Source organism: Ursus americanus, chromosome 10, assembly GCF_024610735.1.
Source record: "Ursus americanus isolate L20-20 chromosome 10, mUrsAme1.1.p, whole genome shotgun sequence".
Taxonomy (NCBI): Eukaryota; Metazoa; Chordata; class Mammalia; order Carnivora; family Ursidae; genus Ursus; species Ursus americanus.
This window is the reverse complement of record NC_142136.1, coordinates 66,768,644-66,782,680: the sequence shown is the minus strand read 5'-3', so window position 1 is coordinate 66,782,680 and position 14,037 is coordinate 66,768,644. Positions and strand designations below refer to the sequence as shown.

General features: G+C 32.0%; 1 protein-coding gene across 7 annotated transcripts in view; it reads left to right on the top strand.

Annotated features, from left to right (window-relative positions):
• PDS5B (PDS5 cohesin associated factor B) overlaps window positions 1-14,037 on the top strand; it is a 186,464-nt gene that overhangs the window by 74,141 nt on the left and 98,286 nt on the right. For all 7 annotated transcript variants that reach the window (XM_087865205.1, XM_087865202.1, XM_087865201.1 and 4 more), the window contains exons 4-8: window positions 516-602; window positions 706-803; window positions 1,436-1,562; window positions 7,186-7,266; window positions 11,412-11,552. In XM_087865205.1, coding sequence (XP_087721331.1) covers window positions 516-602; window positions 706-803; window positions 1,436-1,562; window positions 7,186-7,266; window positions 11,412-11,552 — 534 coding nt within the window. The remainder of the gene's footprint in view (window positions 1-515; window positions 603-705; window positions 804-1,435; window positions 1,563-7,185; window positions 7,267-11,411; window positions 11,553-14,037) is intronic.

The window sequence follows — 14,037 nt, the reverse complement described above, 5'->3', positions numbered from 1 at the left end:
TTTGGAATTTTAAGTTTCCTAAACTGTGTTTTTGCTGTATAATTACCTATATAGTACTGTTCCAGCAAACCTAATTAGCTCTCAGTCACATTATTAGTATAACCTTTGTTATTAGTATGTAATACTAATACTAATAACATTATAAATATAACCTTTGTTATACCGATAATAGGATAAATTTTGGTTTACTAGTTTTTGGGTTTAGTTTTTTAACTTGTTTGAAGATGAAGTTTTTCATTCTCTAAGATCATGGTAAATCATTTACTATTTTCCTGTGAAGGGTAATAAGATATTTAGTGTTTTATGTGATAAGGTTTTATATGATAAGGTTCTTTTAAAAAGTTCCAGCCAAATACAGTCTTGTCCCGTGTTGTCATCCCCCCCACCCCCCGCGGTTCTTTACAATTTATCATGGTAGATAATACACATGAGTACTGAATTAGCTTTAGGAGGTTAGTGAGTATTTTCATTTAGAATTCATAATCTAAATAATACCTTGTCTCTTTTTCTTGAAGGATATATTTATGTTTATAACAAGGCAGTTGAAGGGGCTAGAAGACACAAAGAGCCCACAATTCAATAGGTATTTTTACTTACTTGAGGTAAGCAATGTATCTCGAGAAGACATTTTAAATTGGTTTTTGTGCTTGTATATTTTTACTAATTAAAGTGTTTACCTTTCTTTTTTTTTTCTTTTTATTTTAGAACATTGCTTGGGTCAAGTCGTATAACATATGCTTTGAGTTGGAAGATAGCAATGAAATTTTTACCCAATTATACAGAACATTATTTTCAGTTATAAAGTAAGTTTATTTTACTAGGCATGTAACATTTTTTTAAATATAAAGAATTTAGAACTTACAGGTGAATATGCATAAACTGTGTTTGTTATGATGAATATATGGAAGCCTAAGAGTTGTAACTTAAGAACTCATTAACATTATTTTTATAGATGTTTTAAAAATGAATAGAATTTAACTTTGTATTATAAGGTATACACAAGAATGGTATAAGGCAACCTATAGCCAAAAAAAATGTTTTTTGGATTATATTTTTGCCTTTTAATTAAATATTACCGACTCTCTGATTCATGTAAATAGTTGAGGTTTTTTTGTGTATTCTTTAATATTACCTATTGGAATCAACTTCAAGGCAATTTGATTTTCTGAATTTAAGGTAAAACTAAAGATGACATTTGATTTAATTACTTTTGATTGTGAGACTGGTTAAAATTAGGGAAAAATAATCCAAGAAATGTAGTTTAAAAATATATTTTTGATACCACTGTAAGATTTGGGAGAGGGAAACTTTAAATGAATATATGGAATTTGATTTAATTAATATTTTAATATCATGTTTTATAAAGTGTAGTGTTTGTCAACACCATGTTATGAGTAAATCCTGTACAGTTTATAATGTCTATTTTGAATTTCAGCAATGGCCACAATCAGAAAGTTCATATGCACATGGTAGACCTCATGAGTTCTATTATTTGTGAAGGTGATACAGTATCTCAGGAGCTTTTGGATACAGTTTTGGTAAATCTGGTACCTGCCCATAAGGTAAGTAGCAATATGTACTGAAGTATGTCTAGAGCCCGTTAATATTAAGGTCAAGAGTTTGTGCTTATGCTCTAAATATAATTTTTCCTGCTTCAACCATAGTTTTGGAGAATCTTTTTTAATTGATTAATATTAATATTAGTCATGTTTAATGCTTAATAAAACATGGTACACTTGTTACTAATTAAATTAAATAGACGTAGTTTATGTGATAAAATATCTGTAATAACTCAGTTTTGTATAGGGTATGTTTCAGGAGTGATAGCTACTTCCATGCTGTCACAAAACTTTACATGTCAGGAGATGCTGAAACCAGTTAGAGCCTTAAGTGAAAAACAGCAGTAATGTAGATGGAGAGGAGGGGTGAAATTAAAAGGGAATTCTTTACTAATTTGTGGACAAAAGGATATGCTGATGACAGTGTTTTTTCCCTGGGTGATGTTAATCAAGATGTGTGTTTGTGTGTCATGTCCTTTGAAAATGATTAACTCTCCAGTAAACAGTTGGAAATAAATAATGGTTCTGTGAAAGAGACAAAAGAGAGAGGTTAAAGAGAGGGACCAGTCACCAGTATAAAGATCTGTGCAAACTGAAGACCTTTTTGCAAGATATAATCTAAGTTTTACAGGTATATGACATTTATACAAATAGTGCTTCAATGGAAATGACCTCATAATTTAATATTTCCCAGACTCTCAAAGAAGATAGCCCATCAATGCTGAAAGTCAGATACTGCAAATAGACTTAAAAATTCAAATAAATATTACATAAAAATAATACCCTTAAATGAATTTAAGATAACATATGCTTAAAGGGATCGAAGACGTACAAATAAGAGTTAAAAACATGATAGCTAGATATACGAAAGGAGAAGTTTAGGAAAAAGGTAGAAATGAAATATGGTCATTGAAATTAAGATCTCTGTAGGATTATAAAATGATGTTTAGAGAACTGGGAGACAGATCAGAGGAAATTACACAAATAAAGTGAGATAAAGGAAACATAGAAGATACTGAGACATGAAAAATAGAATAAAAAGGACCAATATATTTAGTAGTGATTTCAGAACACAAAGTAGAAAGTCGAGAAGAAATGTTTACATAGGAATTTGCTTAATATGTTCCAGATATGTCGAAAAGCATGAATTTATGGGTTAAGTAGCAAGTGTCATGAGAGGAATAAATAAAAACAAATCCCAGTCTAAGAACATCCTGTAGAAATTATACAACACCAAACCAAAGATAATCTGTAAAGCACCCAGAGGGAAAAGACATAGCTCTCACCAAGGAATAATGATTAAACTGATTGCTCACTTCTCAGTAGCAAGGATAGATGCCAGAAGATAATAGAACTGTATTTCCGAAGTGCTAAGAAAAAATAATTGTGCATTTGTGTGTGTATGTGTGTGTAGTTGCATATCCAATTTGAGTGAAATTAAGACATTAAATATTTACTTGTCAAGATTCGTCCTGAAAGAACTACTATGTGAGTGCTGTAGAATGATGGAAATTGAATTAAAAGAAGCAAGAAAGAAGACATAATGGTGAACAAAGAAATGCATTCAATAAGAACTGATCTATAAAAAAAAAAAGTGGCAATAGTAATTATAATGATTAAAGAGATTAACAAAATGGTCCCGAACTACTGAATATGAATAACATATAAGATTGAATGGCTTAATGGAGTTAATGAGTGATCTAATCTTGGTGGTGATCAAGAGTATATAGCTATTGATTAACTTCTAACTTGAAGTATTCATATTAAAATTTTCAGGGTTACAGTAAAAGGAAGAATTACAGTAAATGTAAATGGTCTAAATTTACAACTTAAAACATTGTCAGATTTGATTGAAAATAATCCAGCTCTTCAATAAGAGATAAGAACAAAATACTGTTGCAAAAATGTTGAGAGCTTTTGAAGGGATGTAAAAGAGACTTGCCAGGAATGTACTAACTGAAAGAAAACTGAAGCAGCTTGTACTGATATTAGATGTAATAGTCTTTACTGTGTAAAGAAGGAATTTGTCGAGGATAAAGGGTTTAGTTCTCAAGAAGGTATTCAAACTTGCATGTACATAGGCTGAAAATATATAGGGTTTGTACATAGGCTGAAAATATATAAAGTATAAATTGAAAGAGTTATTAAGTAAGAGAAAGAAACAAACTCAAAATTTGGTGGGCCATTTTAACACTTCTCCCAGTGATTATAAATTAAGTAAATCAGTAGTTTATAAGAATATTGAGGATTTGAAACAAAAACAAGTTTATAGCAACCATAATTTATTGAAAGAATAAATCCTGATGGGCAATTATAAAATATTTAGAAATAATAATGAAAATGATACATATTAAAACTTGTGGGATACAACTTAAAATGTTTTTAAAATTAATTTTATTAGGTAAGTGTCCAATTCAAGAAGTTATAAAAATATCAGAGTATACAAAGTATGTAAGGAAGAAAAGAATGAAATACAGAAATCAATGAAATAGAAAATATAGTGACAGGTGCTTGGGGTGGCTCAGTCAGTTAAGTGTCTGCCTTCAGCCCAGGCCATGATCCCAGAGTCCTGGGATCGAGTGCCTCATTGGGCTCCCTGTTCAGTAGGGTGTCTGCTTTTCTGCCTCTCCCCTGGCTCATGCTCACTTGCGCGCACGCGCTCGCTCTCTCTCTCACTGTCTCTCAAATAAATAAATAAAATTTTTAAAAGAAAAAAAAAGTGACATTTCACAGAATCTCAAAGCTGGCAATATGAAAATGTATTGAATAAACAAATCCTTGGCAAGTTGAATCAGGAAAAAGGAGATGGTATCTATATACACTTTTAGAATGAAATGGGAACCGCAGACATTAAAAAAAATAAAAGTATAATTCCATGAAGAATATTTTATGCTAACATATTTGGAATTAGGTAAAAGAAATTCCTAGAAAGTGTAACTTGCCAGATTTGTCTTGAGAGAAAATCTTGAATAACCTTTAACCAGCAAAAGAGATCTAATTGGTTTTAAATACTATATCCATAAAATGAACAAAATCCCTTCCTCCCAAACAACAATAGCAACCATAATAAAAGCAACAGCAGTAGAACACAAACTTACCACAAAAGAACTGAAAATGAGTCAGGAGATACCTACTAATCATTTGAGTTGCATTATAATCTTAATATCAAGCAAACTTTTCCAGATTATAGAAAATGAAGAAATGCTCCACAATTTACTTCATGAATGGATATAATCTTCATAGGGAAACTAGACAAAACCAAGCAAGTAAGAAGAATCATAGGCTAATTTAAAGTCATAATGACATAAATTCAACATAGAGTAGTAGCATTTGGAATGGTATAAACTAATATTGATAATGAGCAAACTGGCTTTATTTTAGGAAATTAAGAATGGGTTAACATTAGAAAATGTTAACAATAGACTAAGATTTTTATGTAAATTAACAGATCAAAGAAAATATCAATAGATGTTGAAAAAGACCATGTGATAAAATTCAGTATAATTTATGATAAAACCTCTTAGCAGATTTGAAATAGCAAGGAACTTCCATAAAGTGATAAGGGTATGTATGATACTGTACTTAATGGTGAAATGCTGGAGCATTTTTTTTGAAGGTTAGTAACACTTCTACTCAGGAAAAAGGCAACACTGCCATTTCTAATCAGCATTAATTAAAGGTCTTATGTTAGTGGAATAAAATGGGATAAAAGATAAAAGGATCAGAAAGAAGAAATAAACTGAAATTATTTGCGGATAATATGCAGAAAACACAAAACTATATACAGATAAGTTTCTAGAACAAATAAGAAAATTCTGCAAGGTGCTAGATATAAGTTCAATATATGAAAAGCTGTTAGTATAATTTAATAAGTTTGTAGTGTTAACAAAGACTTGAGCTGCTTAGAAATTTCACAGAAATGTGCAACTTTATGTTAAATCATAGTTGACTAAAAAGTATAAAGACTTAAATATGCTGTGTGATTTGTTATATTTATGGGATGGAAAACTCAGTATCATAATGATGCCAGATTTCTGCATAGGAATAGATAATCCAATCAAAAGAGAAGGTTTGTGTGTGGGTGATTTGACAAACTGATTTTAAAATTCACATTGAAGAGCAAATGGCCAATAATAGCTAACCATTTTTGAAGGAGAATAGAAAGTGTGGACTTAATTCTACCACCTGGTGTTAAGACACTGTTTCCATATATCCCTTTGACTATAATCAGGCAGTAATAGACAAAGGGACATATGGAAGTAATGGAGAATTTACAAGTGGATGCATAATTATATAGAAACTTGAGAATGTGGATATTATAGTAGGTCACTGGAGGGAATAACAGACACTTTAATGACTGGTTTTAGGACAATCAGATATCCATATGGGAAATAATATTATTTTACACCATACATAAAAATAAATTACAGGTAGAATAAAGATCTAAATCTGAAAAATCTTTAAATTTGTATTTCAAAATATAAAGCAACATCTAAATCTCATTGTGGAGGAGAATTTCTTAAGAAAGATACAGCAAGCACAAGCCAAATAGTAAAATATTGATGTATTTGGTTGCATTAAGTCTAGAAACTTCTCTAAGATACCATGAACATTGTGAAAAGACAAATATAAGCTAAGATACGTTATACATAAAATTGACAAAGGTTTAGTATGTAGAATTTATAGAGAAACACTACAAATAAATAAGGACAAAAAAGCCTATGTGAAAAATGGCAGAGGCGGAATTTACAAAAAATTATTTCTTATATGCCCAAGGAAGCATGTATAAGACATACAATTTAATGTCTGTGAATAGGAGAATGAGTAAATAAGCTGTAGTATATTATATGGTAAAATACTAAACAGCAGTTGGAAATGAAATAATTCAATGGAAGCATCAATGCAGGTAAATCTAAAAATATGCTAAATGTGAGTTTCAGGATATCTACAGTGTAGATACTGTTTCCTGTAATGTTTTTAAATTGGAGCAATTCTCTTTTAGATCTTTGGTCTTGATTGTTTTTGTCATCATCAGAATCTCTTAGAAACATGTTTTCTTACGATATTTTCTCTTGTACCTTTTTTCTTCTCATATTTTACTGTTTGTTATGTTTCTTGTTGTATCATTGACCTTATCTGTGCTCTGAGATGTGCTTGAGTATATCTGCTGTCCCATAGCTGCCCCAAACTCTCATCTTTCCCCACCTGTGGTCCCCCTGTTCTTGTTCACATTAGAACCCAGTTCATTCTTTCAGGATGTTTTGGTTCTTCTGGACCTGGGGTAAAACAATCTGTATTTGTACTCAGCTGAGCTGATTTGACTTCGGGACTGGTTTTGGAATGACTGTCTCCTCTTCTAATAAACATTTATTGGTCTTTTCTATGTGGTTTACCTTATGCTGTGAATGAGATAGGAAGAGAATATAATTATCCTTTCTTGGAAGGGAGCTTATGATCTAGGTAGACCAGTTAGTCTCAAAAGAAGAAAAGTGGCTTTGCCTTCTCTTTTATTCTAATTGAGTTTTAGTTTCATCATTCATTTACTCAGGAGTATCTTTTTGGAATACAGTTAATATTTTGTTTTTCATAGTTAGAGATATATAATATAGATATTTGTGTTTTTCAGAATCTAAACAAGCAAGCATATGATTTGGCAAAGGCTTTACTGAAGAGGACAGCTCAAGCTATTGAACCATATATTACCAATGTAAGTCTTTCTCATAATTGGTTGTCAAAAGGATTAGCCAATATTTTAAAGATAGCTAGAAGCAAAATTTTGGCAGGTACATACTTTTAAATTTTGTACTGTTTTAATCACTAAATAATATATTTTCTTTCTCCTTAAAATTATTCTCATTTATTATTATATGGAAAGTTAGCTCTCACCTTGTTTGTTCATTCATTTGCTTCTTTGAAATTGCTTAAGAACTAAAATAGCTCTTATTTTGGATAGCAAGATACACTGTTTATTTCTAATGTTACAAATAGAATTAAATGTAATTAGATAAAACATATGGAACTTCTCATTATTCAGGGAAGTTACAGCTTTTTGGAGATTAAATTGATTTGTACAAGAAGTAGATATGAACTAATATCAAAGCTTTAAAGTTGAAGGCAAGTATGAATGGCAGCAATTTGATGACTATTGTCTCTCTTGCTGTCCCTGGGGTAGATTTCTGTTCATTAGCCTTTTCTGAAAAAGGGGAAGAATTGAGATGATATGAGCCCTTCCAATATTATCCCAAATCTGCTTATTTACACTTGACCATCTTTTAGCTATTTTCAGAAGTGTATTTTAGCTGATAGATTGGTTCACTGATAAAAGCTTATTTTAAGTTTTATTTTCTCTCCATAGTTCTGTTGACTTGCACAACTCTAGAGGACACCATTCACATGGAGTGTATTCACATGAGTGGTGCCTCCTGGAACAAATCTAGAACACAGTGTTAATGTTGGCCTCTGGAATTATGTAGCAGTTCTCTCTACTTACTTTCCACTTTTCACCCACCTTCAAATATGTAAAGGATGTAAATCTGTCTCTTGGCATAAAGTGAGAAACAAAGTCCTTTATAATCACTTATGTATATAATTTTCCTGAAGTTTATTGAAGGAGCATATTTCCTGTAGTATATAAAAAATGAAGTCAGTATATAAAATACATCATGAAAAGATGTGCTTTGAAAAAGTAACAAACTTTATAGAACAGTATCTTGGTAAATTCCAGTTTTTGTTTCTGGCTTATGGCCTTAAATAATTCTAAACACATGATGATTTGGAAAAATGTATTTGATTTGTAAGGAAATTATTTTGGAGGGTGAACTTTCAGAAGCTGGACAAATTGTGTAATCTTTCTTAATAGCTCCAAATTGGCAGGGAATTCTAAATAATGATTTCTGCAAGTTTTGTGACTCTTGGTTATTGGCCAGAATAAATTGGTTGGCTTGAGTGGGTTGAGTTTTTTTTTCATTATTGACCTAATGGCTTTTGAAGTGTGTGGACACAGACTTAAGCATTCTGCGTGATTAATTAGCCTTCCCTTTTCCTTTGCTTCAAGTGCATCTGAATGACTATCTTCATGGCCCATTAGATACACTAGGTGAGCTCCTCCTGGTGGTCATTTCTTTAAATTGGTATTACCAAGCCAGATGTTTTTTAGGGAACACTTAAATATTTTGATGCCTTTTTTTCTGCCCCCCCCCAAACAAATAACACTATCCCATGTTAATATCTTTTCTAGACTTGGGGAAAGAAATATTTGATTGGATAATAAAAGAAAGAAAGGTCCAAGATGGAACGCTGGTATTTGTTGGAGCTAGGTGATGAGGTTCATTATAGTATTCTCTCAGCATATGTTAATGTTTGAATATACTTATAATTAGAGCTAAAAGAAAAAGGACCAGAGAAATACTTTTAGCAATCTCAGGTGCTTACATTTCCCTGTCACTAATACCTTATGTTAATTGCCTGTTCTTAGTTCTTGCCTGCAGAAGTAGAGCGGCCCTCTCCATACTTTCTTGTGGTATCTTTATCAGAAGATGAGGGGCGAGAGGTACAAGGCTAGTAGAATAGTCCGAGCATACTTCCAATTGTATATTTATTCCCAGTACTTGGTCCATTGTTTGATCTCTTGTTTTTTTTGTTCCTTGCTTTATTTAATGGTTAGCTAAGAAGTCATTAAGAATTGCTTCCCCCCCCTTTGTTCCCTTATACATCTTTTTTTTCTACTTCAGACTTTGACCTAGTGAACTTAATTATCTTGTAGGATAAAATGAATTACAATATTAAAATAATTCTCAGCTTTTTTGAACTTGTACATGTAGTAGCCATTATTCATTTATCTTTCTAGTAGAGAATTAGCAAGCAAAAATACAGGTAGATGCTGAGATAATAATAACTACATTTCTATCTCTTTTTTCCCTACTTTTTTTCACTATCAGGGATATGATGTAGACACATTCAAGTTTGTTCTTTATAGTGATTCTTAAATATTTAGGACTTAAATCACTGGTGTTACAGATTATTTTTTAAAAATAAAATGTGTCACTTAACAAACTAAAAAGTGTATGTATTTTTTGAAAAGGTCAAACTATCAGAAACAAAAAGTATGTAATGACCTATCAAAAAACTTTCTGCATGAATCACTTCTTGGTAATTTTATTTATTTTATTTTTCATCAGAACTTTTTTTTTTTTTCTCGAGAAAGAGAGAGGAACAGAGAGGGAGTGTGCACGCCTGCGAATGAGCAGGTGGGAAGGGGCAGAGAGAGAATCTTAAGGAGGCTCCACAATGTGGTGCTCCATCTCACAACTCTGAGATCATGACCTGAGCCAGAATCAGGAGTTGGACACTGAACCAACTGAGCCACGTAGGCACCCCAGCAATACATTATTTTTTATTTTTTAATTTTTTTTAAATAATATTTTTTTATAAATTATTTTTTAATTACTGTATGTCGATGGTTTTTTTTTTAAAGACATACTGCTGTGGCACACTTAATAGACTACAGCATTTTTAATTTTTTTTAATTTTCAAATGTGGTTTCCCCAGACTGATAAAGAGGACAGTTATATCACATGACAAGGTGGCCAGATTGGAAAGGATTATTGTGGTCTTGTTAAGGAAAGGTTAGATTTACTATTTTTAAACAGGAAAAAATTTGTGAATGAAAACAAAGTCATTTTATTTTCAGCCTGAGTGAGAATTTAACCTTTGATGTCATGATGTCTTTTCCAACAAGGACAACAAACAAATTACTTTAAAACCAGTAAAAAAAGAAAAGTAAAATAGAATTTGTTCTTTTCTCCCCTTCATGGCTAGGTAGTTTGTACAGGTTCATAGACATAAGAAACTTCATTTAAGAATAACCTAAGAGTTAAAGCAAGCAGAAAAGACATAGAAATCTGAAATATTTGACTTTGTACTTTCCATATAGTAAGCCAGGTTTGTGTTAACTGTTACTGAGAGGAGAGATCAGGGCTTATGTAGTGTAAAAAATCCTTAAACTACTTCTTTAAGGAAACGGAAGATATTGTTGAGAATATGTGGTATATGCTCTGGGTTAATTTTTTATGAATTTGGAAGACTTTAAATAGAAACTGGACCATTATGTCATGTATCTTTACCAGTTTTAGTAGTAATATGGTAAATGATCTAAATGTGGAAACTAGTTATAGCTTGTTCCTTATAGAAACAAAATTGTTCAAATTTGGATTTTCCATGTGTGTGTATGTGTGCTTTTAATTAGATTTTAATGTGTGTGTGTGTGTGTGCGCTTTTAATTAATTTTAATTGGCTGTAAACTTTGTACATAATGTATACACTGTTTATCAGAATATAAAAGAAGACAAAAAGGATTAGGAAGAGGTTATATTGCATTATAAATGTAAAATTACATATTTTAAAAATGGAATCAGCCCCTTCTATGAAGGTGCAAGGTTTTGTCTTTAATGCTATTGTCTCCCATACATGCTAGGAGAACAAGGTGTGATCCCTTGACTTTAAGAAATTTATCTAGTAGGGAAATTAGACATGTACACAAATATAACTCTCTTACAGGATAAAATACAGTAAGTACTGTAATGGAAAAAAAAAGTACATTTGGTAGGTAGAGTGTTGATTGATAAGCTAATTGGTAAGTTAGTACAAATTATCTTTTATTGTGTATAAGGTGAATTTCATATACAAGGTGAACTAGCCTGTAGTTGTTTTCCACTTACTGTTAGAAATGTTTTGATAACTCTAGTTTGACTTTGTACAGAATAATAATGAATTTAATTGAATGATAATTAAGATTTTAGAAAATTCATTTTATCCGTGGCATTTCTATTAATGATAAATTTTCTTTCTCAAAAGTTTTTTAATCAGGTTCTGATGCTTGGGAAAACATCTATCAGCGATTTGTCAGAGCATGTCTTTGACTTAATTTTGGAGCTCTATAATATTGATAGTCATTTGCTGCTCTCAGTTTTACCCCAACTTGAATTTAAACTAAAGGTAATTATTTTAAAAGTGTTACGGTTCTGTCAACCAGATAAGCAAAGAACATTATTTGTGGCTCTTTAATTCTTACGGTGGTAGTTTTAGCTGAATGTTACAGATGTGGTGGTGTGTTACTGTTACTTATTTACATGTTTGTACCTTACCTCTTTGTTAATCTGCAATGCCTGGCATGGTGCCTAGCAGATAGTAGCCACTTAATTAATGATGATATTTTCCTTCAGATAATTTCCAGATAAATCTTAGGATGTGACTAACTTTTGAGGTCTAGCTATACATGAAGTTTCTTTTCAAGTTTTAGTGGTTCCCAAGACCCCTTGATTAGGCCGTGAAAATAGTTTAGGGTCTCTTATTCACATATCGTGAAATATTTTCCCTGTGTATATGTTATGTTATGCCTATGTTGAAAGTTCCATTACTTTTCACATAGTTCTCTGGAATCTTTTGGTGACATGTTCCTATTGCCTTGACATTAAATTATGTCATAAAATGGAGTTTCATTTGTAGATTTGGGGAATAGTCTTTGTTCTTCCAATTATTACAGGAAGATTAAAAAAAGCTGGTTATAATTAGTCATCTTTGATGAAACCTGATGTTACCATCCAGAGTAATTCTTAAATGATTTCCATGTTATATTTCTTGTTTGCAAAAATTTTGATTTGTCTCTTTCAAAACAAGAAAATAAACAATCCGTATTTGTAGTGTGAATATCCCACAAAACTACCAACTGATTATTCTCGTTTTATTCTGGGGTATATTTTTGGTCTATTTCTCAAGTGAACCACTTGATTCACTGGCCTGCCTGCCCCATATCTTCCCATGTAGTTAGCAATTTTGACGAGGCAATCATACTTTTAATTTTTTTGTTGGTCTGATTTTCTTTCTTTTCTTTCTCTTTTCTCTTTCTTTTCTTTTTTTCTCTTTTCTTTCTTTTTGTAAGATTTTATTTATTTGACAGAGAGGACAAGTAGGCAGAGCGGCAGGCAGAGGGAGACGCAGAAGCATGCTCTCCGCTGAGCAAGGAGCCTGATGCAGGGCTCGATCCCAGGACCCTGGGATCATGACCTGAGCCAAAGGCAGACACTTAACTGACTGAGCTACCCAGGCGCCCCAGTCTAGAATTTTCTTTATTAAAAATACTGAATACTGTAAGAAATATAAAAGTAAGGAATTCTCATCCCTGTTTTTAAGTTTGCCATCTATTATAGAAGAGGAAAAAATTCAGATTTAATAAGCCAGATATTGTAAGTGTGCTAAAAGATAAACAGCATACAATTGAAACAAAGGAAACAGATAGAGAAGCATATAGAGGTGTAGGAAGGTGGGTGAATTTGTGGAACACAAAGAATTATAGTTGGATAGTGGCATAAAGTAAGTTTAAATCATCCCTGGCAGCACATTAGAATCTTCACGTGTGGAGCCTTAGTAAACAAAACAGATGTCTGGGCATTAAACCAGACTAGTTGTTTTGATCAGAATTTTTGGCAGTAGAGTCCAGGCATTCAGTTTTTGGGTTTTTTTGGGAACTTTAGCGGCCATTTTTTTTAGATTGTTTTATTATTATTTTTCTTTTTGTAATAGCTTTATGCAGATATAATTCACGTACCATAAAAATCACCCATTTAAAGTAGACAATTCAGTATTTTTTAACGTACAGAGTCATGCACCTTTTGTGACAATTAATTTTAGAACATTTTTATCATCCCCCAAAAGAAATTTTAAACCCTTTAGTGGTGACCTTCCATTCCTCCAGGACCCCAGCTGAAGACCTCAACCCAGTCACTAATTTACTTTCTGTCCCTGTAGATTACCTATTCTAGACATTTCTATAAATGGGACCATAGCATATGTAGTCTTTTGTGACCGTAATCTTTAATTTAGCATAAAGTTTTCAAGGTTCTTCCATGTTGCAGTTTGTGTCAGTACTTCATTCCTTTTATTGCTAAATCATATTTCATTGTATGGGTATACCATATTTTATCAGTTGATGGACATTTATGTTGTTTCCATCCTTTGCTATTATAAGTAATTGCTGCTATATTATGAATAGTGCTATTATGAATAGTCATGGGCAGATTTTTTAAAATTTAAATTCAGTTAATTAACATAAAATGTATTATTGGTTTCAGAGGTAGAGGTCAGTGATTCATCAGTCTTATATAATACCTAGTGCTCATTACATCACATGACCTCCTTAATGTCCATCACCCAGTTACCCCATCCATTCATCCCTCTCCCCGCCAGCAACTCTTAGTTTGTTTCCTCTGATTAAGAGTCTCTTATGGTTTGTCTCCCTCTCTGGTTTTATCTTGGTTTATTTTTTCCTCTTTTGAGAGAAGATATTTGCAAATGACATATTAGATAAAGGGCTAGTACCCAGAATCTATAAAGAACTTCTCAAACTCAACACCCAAAGAACAAATAATCCAGTCAAGAAATGGGCAGAAGAGAGGAACAGACATTTCTCCAAAGAAGATATCCA